We start from the raw sequence: 8,715 nt of genomic DNA on the forward strand, positions 1-8,715 counted from the left end.
CCCAGGCTTTTGTTTCACACTTCCCAGAAAATGCGGCTCCTTCCCAGCGGGGACGTGGCGGCGTGCCTTCCCGCGCATTTGGGAGAGCAGGGTCGGACGCACTCGGGACGCCGCCAGCTCCCCGCTCGGCCTTATTTACCCTCGCTTTAAATCGCGAGCATTATTGGAGAAAATGTGCAATTTGTAAATTTTTTTTTTTTTTTTTTTTTGGTAAACAAAACAGCGCCGGCCCAACTGCGCGCTGCCACGGCTCGGATCGAGCAGGGACGGGGTTTGCCCGACGTGCGACGGCGGAGTATGAAGTTACAGGCCTTGTAGAGGCGCTTTCGCACTGCGCCCGTCCCGAACCCCGGCTCTTTTCGGGAAATGCAGTTCCAGGGCGTAGAAAGCGCCTCTCTCCCCGCACTCCCGCCCGCCGCAGAAGCGCGGTTTTTTAGCTTCCCCGGCGCTCCTCAGCCGTCACACCCAAGGCGGGCGCTCCCGGATGCCCGGAGTCCGCCCCTGCTCCTTCATGGGGCGGGGGCAGCCGTCGCCGAGGATCGCAGGAGCCGCTGCTCGAACTGGGGTCGGAGCGCGGTTTCAAGCATGAGCTTTACGAACACTTTCTGTTGAAACGAGAAGCGGCGGCCGTGGGCGCGGCGCGGGCCCGCCCTGCCGTCCGTGTATGTCTGCTGGCCGTGCCGGCGGTCTGCGGAGGACTACTAAAAGTGATGTCAATTACTGTGATCCCGCGCGGGACCCGCGGGCAGGAGGACGCGGGAGGCATTCACTCGGAGAGCTCGGATGCAGGATGTGGTCTCACGTACATTAACCGTCTCTCAGCTGCGGATTTGCAACTGATAGCGGCCGCTTCCCCGGGGGATTTAAGGAGACTCTGGAACTCGTCGCGGGAGACCGTCTGAAAGGGCTAACGCCCGCAGGAAGACTGGCCCTCGCGGAGGGACACGGCCCAGTGTCACCGCTTCGCCTCCCGCTCGGCGGGCGCAGGACGATAAGCGGGCGGATCCGCGCCTCGGGCGCTTTTGCTCCAACCCGTCTCCTCAGGCAGGACAGCCGCACCGTGTTCCAGCGTGGAGCGCATCCTCCCCGACGGGCAAGTGCCCAGGCGCCCTGGCCTGCGGCAGCCCGGCGGTGACACGGCCGGCTCCTCCCGCCCCAGCACACAGGCAACTCCCGACGCCTGCCACCGCCCGCCCCAGTCCACCGCTGCTGCAGGGAGTGCGTCCCGCGGTGCGGCGGGTCACGGGTGTCCCCGGGACGCGCAGCCCTGCCCCGGGGGCGCAGCGCCGCTCCGCGGGGAGCTCCGCGCCACCGCCGGGCACAGCAGGCACCCGGGCAGGGGGACGGACGGACAGAGAGAGGGATGGACGGGCGGGCAGAGGGGCTGGACGGGCGGGCAGAGGGGCTGGACGGGCGGGCAGGGGGATGGACGGGCGGGCAAAGGGGCTGGGCGAGAGGCACTGCTGAGGCGTCGCGATCGGAGGAGGTACGTCACGGTAGTGTGACAGCGGCACGGAAACAACTCCACGAGTGTAAATTTTAGTCAGTGACTGAGGTGCGTGCGCCCACCGGCGCGTCTGCCGGGGTGGTGGTCCCGCAGCGCTCATACGAACCCGTGGGCTCCCACCATTTGCGACAGGTATATGACATGGGGTTATTGTAAATAAACTTTCCTTATGTAATCGTTTATTTTTCTTACAGAAGCAGAACACTCAAGACTGCATCCAACAAGAACTCTGGAGCCTATGCACAAAATTAGCGATTCTTCCCCATCCCACCCAGTGATTACGTTTATGAGAGTCAGCGGGACAGAAGTGCTGAAGTACCTCAGTTTTACAGATACACAGCCACGGAAGACGCTGTAGAGAAGACTGACCTGAGCCTGAGGAGACCTTCTTGAATGACCTCATCGTCTTCTGAGGAACCTAAAATCAGAGAGCTGGAGTCAGTACCGAGTACACTGTCCCAGAGTACCGTATTTATTTAATTACCTCATCTCCAGTTTAACGGCTCATTAGGAGGCCATAAAATGCCAGGGCATTGACTCTATGAAGTGACCTGTAAACCTACTGTTTGAGACTTACCTAGCTCATCAGAACCACAATGAGATAACCAAGGCGTAAGACCAAAAAATCAAGCGCGGCTTCCCCCCTCCCAGCACGAGTAAAAGCATTGCCCCTTTCATTAGTCTCTTATGAAAGCTGCACAGTTGACGACGACAGAGGGGAAAGACACAGATTTGCAGAATATTGGAACGTGGTTTTTTCCTTTATCAATATTTAATTGCAGTAGGTAACCTAAGAACTAGTGAGTTGTCTTTACTATGCTTAAATTGTACATATTAAACAATCAAGTCATACCTTGTATACGATTTTAGAAAAGCCAATAAAAATAATTCTCCAGGATTCTTTCATGGTCAAAATAGGAACTCAATACCAACTTATGAATATCAATAGAAAAATGCTTTTAGTTATGACGGACAAAACTGCAGAGCATAGTATGTAATGATATTAAATTACAGGTGTCAATATAAACAACATCAGTCAGTCATACAAATACAGATGTGTGACTTGACTTCATGAAAGGTGTACTTTCGCTCTAGTTGAAAAAGGCCTGGCTGATTTTGTGTAATGTCAACAAAAATATCACACAGAAAAAAAAAAAAAACCAACCCTGCTGCAGATGGCATGAAGCATTAAGGAAAATACCTTGGTTTTGAAGTATTCTTGTTACTTAGGTTCTCCAGTTTGCTTAACAAATGAAGGATGAACAGACGGGAGCATGCACAGACTCACCTGTCACAAGCCTGTCCTCTTGTCACCCTCTACTGTTTTTTTGAACAATCTACGTTAACTAAAACCCATCAAAAAGAAACAAGGAATTGCAGTATCAATTTGTTTAGATATAAGCTCAGTCTCTTCTGTTATAGAGAAATCTGAGTTTTGTCTTTTTTCCAATTTAAGAGAACATCTGGACAGCTATCCTGCTCTCCTCCAAAAAAAAAAAAAAAAGAAAAAAAAAAAAAAAGAAAAGAAAAAGATATCCTACTAGGAGTGGGCAAAGTCAGAAGAAGAATGAACAAAGACAAATGAGAACCAACTTTCTCTAACTTCTTTTCCCTTACAGTCAAATATCCTGAATCCTTTCCAACACCAGAAATTGGAAAAGGAGGTGGTACTATCATTCTTTTTAGTGCAACAACACTGGCAAGCTGATTCAGTTCCTCTTCTTTTGTAGTAACTAAGTTTTCCACTGGAATTGTGTGGACTTTTGTTTAGTATTAAACCTAACTCTGCTTTTACACCTTCAAGCACTGAAGCCCAATCTCTTGTATCTGCTTCTTTGTTCTCCCAACCTGTGGCAATGTGGCTTTTGTGTCTTTCAGATTTACTTGCATTATTTATGCAACATAATGAAATATGCAAGCATAGAGTAAAGGATCCGTTCTTGGCTTTGGAACATAGCCTGCTTCAGTTTATGAAGGGATTAAAAATAAGTATTTGGGGGAGTGGTGTTGGGATTCAAAGGAAGGAAGTACAGTTCTTAACAACTGTAGCAGAAAACAGCACAAGTTCAAGTTTTTCTTGCTTCCAGTATTGTCATTTTGTAACATATTTCTCATCACATACTCTAGAGGGTCACATAATAGATTATTAAGCAGAAAAATGGATATCTAGTTTTTTAAATAGTTATTACAAAAAGCTTCCCGATACAATATCTAAAGCTTGGCATAAGCTGACTTAGTGTAGAAGAGCCTGGTCATTTCAATTCTATGAACTCATTTACATAGGTAGTTTAAATGAGAAACTATTCTGGCATGTATTTTACTGTATCCTACTGAAAGACATACAAAGTCAGACCCTGATTTAAATGGAAGCAGGTTTGGGCTCTAAAATGGCTCATGGCGAACTCCCCTGTGCCCACTTATGCTATACAAACCAAAAAAGTATTTTGGCATTTTACTTCTGAAACTATCTTGGCATTTACATGAAGTTTGTAACTGCAAGTAAGTAAATAAATGCTGCTGAGGAATTGTGTACTAGACAGCAAGATGTTTTCAGAGAAGAAATCACTAGCTTTGAAAGCAATCCTTATTTTAACTAGGCATTCACAGCATGTGGAAGGATACTGTAACAGTAGGCATGAAAAATAATGCAAGAGAACACCACATGGAATTACTGCTGGATAGAAAATACAATGAAAAGTGCCGTATCGGTTAAAGGCACACTGCCAGACACCCAACAAAGGTAGCCCACTTCCCTTACAAGTAGCACATTCTGTAATTCAACTGACTTAACAGCTTATTTAGTCTGTTTTTTGACAACTTATCAATCAGTAAAAAATAATAGCAGGTTTATATCTATTTAAAGGGAATTCTCTGAGATAGGCATTGTTTTGAATTCATTACCTTAAGCAGGTTTGCTGCCAAAGTATTTAGAAACATAATTTGTTTGCAAGAAAGTAAAGCAGACATAGTTACTCCACTTAAGTAAGATATACGCTTCCCTCCAAAATTAAGTTTAAAAGAAAAAATAGTATGCTAATTTTTTTTCTTCCACAGTGGTAGCCAGTGGACTTTTCTTCCAGAGTAAAGCCAGCAGTATTTTTTAAAAGAATGCTGGTTACTATAAGGATGATTACAGAGTAGAAGAACTAGAAAACAAAACCTACCAATCCTTTATTTTATAACAAACAAGAAAATAGTAATGCAAAGGAATATGGGGAAAACATTCCAGTGTTGAAAGGATCTTCTTTTAGTTAACTTATCAGGAGTGAAAACTTAAACGGATGAATGCTTCAAAGTATACACAAAATTTTAAAAATCTGGACAGAACCCAAGCATAGCAAGAGCATAAAACATGAGCTTTAAAAATGTATCTATATACACAGACACACACACCAGTCAGATATATTAACAAACTTTGCTGTCATTTGAACCAGTCAGTAAAAAATAACCTCATTTACTGCTCTTGACTACTGATAGAAGCATTATGCACCCAGTATTCTGATTTCAAACATCAGAAATGAGTGTTGTCCGACACTCTGGATTTACTTGTTTTACACAGATTCCTCAATGTGTAATTTTAAATAATGGATTTCCTCCTGAGATCCTTTCATTGTTTAAACTATTTTTTTTTCCTTTTCAGTTCATTCGGTTCAATATAATTACTTTGAAATGCATAAACAAGAAAAATTAAGATTTCCTGAAAAGGTAAACTCAAGTGTTAATGTTCTTGTGTAATTACAGGGTGGATAAAGTTGAAAGCTCTCACAATTTTATTTTTTGTTTAGCCATAATTTTCTTTGCTTTTCTCCCATACTTGTTTGTACACCATTACAGTATTTTTCTAGCGTGTGAAGATGAAAGCAAGCCTGCGTGAGATATTTAAAAATATTTTACAATGCTGATTTAAGAAAGTTAATTGAACAACTAGCAAATTAAAACTTAGCAAAGAAAGACTAATTCCACTCACTTTTGTCACTGATCTGAAGGAGGGTAACTACAGCTTCAAGGAAATAACACAGCTGGGCAATAGCCCAGATGTGCTTTTTTCCTGATATAAAAGAGGGTAAGCTTATCTTAGTTTTTAGGAAATGAAGTTTTCGAAGATCAAACATCCAGTTATGCACCTTTTAATTATATGTAAGAATGTCATTTGACTACAGAGATAACAGGAACAAAGAAAGGTAAAATGTGCTTCCACCACTGTTAGGAATATGATTCTTTTGTAATGAATTCCACAATATCAGACTGGGAGCCAAGGAAAGCCTGACAACTCTAGAATCAGAGCTTCTCCTCAAAAATAAATGCTACTGCTATACTTCACTTATTTTTACAATAAAAACTATTTAGCATTTATTTAGTTTAAAACATTAATAATATATAACAAAGGAATATGCTGAATAAGGTTATTTTTGTTTAAAGGATTGAAATTACTTATATACAATTCCCATATTTAGTGTATTTGATTTAGTAAAATCTGCAATTTCTTATGGCCTGTATTTGAATATACATATACTAAACAATGATCATATTATTTAATTAAAAACCAATGTACACCAGGCATGTTTCAAACAATATTTTGTGATTCAAAGATGATTTTTTTAAACACACAATTAAAAAATGGATCCCTACTGTTCTACTTCCTATATATTAAAGTATTTTGTTCCCAGTTTACTGCTGGCAAGGGCATTTGAAATTGTCATACATTGATTTGCTATACAGCAAATGAAACAATGAGAAAACTATCTTGTGATCTTATTTCATGTTTTCAGACGGATTTTTCTTCGTACTTCTTAAATTACTTCACATCAGTATTTTGTAAGGAAAAGATCTTTAAAAGCCCTAATTCTCAAATCATAGGTAGTAACATTTTTCAGAGCTTGATCACTGATTTATTTTGTTATTTATTTCTGTGAGAAACTACATGTAGAGAGTACGAATTTATATTCCCACTTGATAACTATTTGCAAACAAAAGAATGCCAAATGAAGTACTGAATAAAATACCTAGTAAAGGTCAAATTAAGAACGAATATTATGACAAGCTGAATTCAGTATCTGTACAACTTACAACTTTCACTTAGATTATAAAAATACTGCACCCAAGTAGGATTTTAATATCATCCCCTCAAAATTGATAGCGCTACAAGTTTAATTTTTTAAAATTAACAATTTTTATTTTTACTTTTATCAGAACTTTATTATGGTTTGTTCATACCTCCTTTCTGAGACGTTTTACATTAACACTTGTTTTGATGGAATTTACACACCCTTCACATATCTTTTCCTTTGCACAGAACTTTTGTCTTATTTGCATGTGCTATTTACCTACAAACCACAGAATCTTCTTTCTTCATTTTTGTTGGGTTTTTTTTAATCACTGAATTATTACTTGAGAGCATTACTAATGATGGGTTTTATCATAATTTGCGTTTTGTAATATGCTTATCAAGCACTGATATGGATATTGTCAATTAAAATAATCAAATCAAACATTGCAGAAGGTAAGAAGTGTCTGTATTTTAAACACCAATATTCACTTTCCTAGAAGAGTGGATAGTACAGGGCACATCTCTCTCATTTCAACTGGAGTGGACATCAATCCTGTACGTCAATAGCTTCTGACTGAGTCATTGTTTAAAACAACTAAACAAATAAAATAATGCAATGGTCACTTCTTAAAACCTTTAGTGGAGATAGGCCATTAATTCAAACCAGAAAAAAAAAAGTAAACAAGAACATCTGTGATATATAACTAAAAAAATTACAATCTCTAAAAGAAAATATGAAAACTTTAAAAACAATGTACACATCAGTGGCTGAAGTAGATACAGAACATACAGTATCTGAAAGAAAAGCAAAAACCTAATAAGTGATACAAAATTATTAGTAGAGTTAGTGTACAAATTTTTACAGTTGAACTTCTAGTAGTTGTCTTTAGGTGGTACATTACTATATATGGTCAGCCTATAGAATATTTGTTAAATACCTTCAGAATATTTATGAAAGCTTGGTTTAGTCTAAATGTGGTATTATTATTAATATAAACACTAAACCAATACCTTCAAATAGTTAGAACATTGAATCTTAGACAGTGCCTATAATAAAATAATAATCACATACACATACTAGTTAAACAGTCAGATGTTAGGTCTATCTAATTACTGCATATGGACATATAGAATGCTGCAGACTGGAAGCAGGATCTTGGGGAAGTGGTTTGCTAGAAATAATAAGTATGTGCATGAATGCCCAAACGAATGGACCTGCAATCTAACTTCATTGAAACAATAGCACGAGCAGGATTTTTTTTTTTTCTAAAATCACTGAAAAGGCAGAAAACAATTACACAACCCTCTCATCTCTGAGGCAGTAATACTAAGTACAGATAGTGGATTATTAACTTTAGAAATTCCTTTAAATATTTTAAGACAGACCCATTTTTGCATCAGTAACAGCACAAATAATTCCCTAACAGCACTACATTCAAGAAAGTAGGGAATTGTGTAAAAATACCTCTATTTCTCTATTAGAAATGACTAGTTAAATATTACAGTTCTTACTCTTCTGTATAATTAAGCTTTTGTTCAACTATGAAAAAACTAGAAACTGATTGCTTGAAAATGAGCTGCATGACCTTTGTCCTGGTTTGTCACCTCTGACCTTTAATTTGAAGGTCAATTCATTCTGCATATCAATTCATTCTATTTTTAGAAGCAGAATGTATATTTTTAAAATTGCCATCCTTCCTGCATGAAACACATCATGTTGGTTTTGTCTTTTTTTTTTTTTTTTTTTTTCAGCCTCCACACATCACACCAAAGGAGCATATTTGCTTTTTATTGTGCAACTGTATTCGAAACACCCGGTGTGCAATTACAGAAAATGAATGCTTGTCTCTGAGATGAAAAAAGCTTTTACATTTTTTTCATGTAGTAGAGATGTCACAGCACTTTAAAGTGACTTTGGAAAAAAAGATCTGCCAGATAGCATACCTTTCTAAATTTGTCTTTATTAAATAGATGAAAAAAGGAGAAAACCCTGTGCCTATGCTTGCATTGCTGCTAATAGATACCTGCTTTTTCCTGAACCTTCCTTGTGCCATGAGCAGTTATTTCGTTCTCACTGATGACACGCTATTTTGATATTCACTTTCAGAATGTCCTTTCAGAAACCGAACCTGTGGTTAAAAATAGCGAATACCAAGTTCCT

General features: G+C 39.8%; 1 protein-coding gene across 1 annotated transcript in view; it reads right to left on the minus strand.

The window, feature by feature from the left end:
* LIN28B (lin-28 homolog B) overlaps window positions 1–1,921 on the minus strand; it is an 85,567-nt gene extending 83,646 nt beyond the window's left edge. Inside the window, exon 1 of the mRNA XM_066180511.1 lies at window positions 1,877–1,921. Coding sequence (XP_066036608.1) covers window positions 1,877–1,910 — 34 coding nt within the window. The 5' untranslated portion in view covers window positions 1,911–1,921. The remainder of the gene's footprint in view (window positions 1–1,876) is intronic.
* Window positions 1,922–8,715: the final 6,794 nt, after the last annotated feature.

The sequence above is a fragment of the Chamaea fasciata genome, unplaced genomic scaffold (genome assembly GCF_029207755.1).
Source record: "Chamaea fasciata isolate MVZ Bird 193981 ecotype frontalis unplaced genomic scaffold, bChaFas1.0.hap1 SCAF_3, whole genome shotgun sequence".
Taxonomy (NCBI): domain Eukaryota; kingdom Metazoa; phylum Chordata; class Aves; order Passeriformes; family Sylviidae; genus Chamaea; species Chamaea fasciata.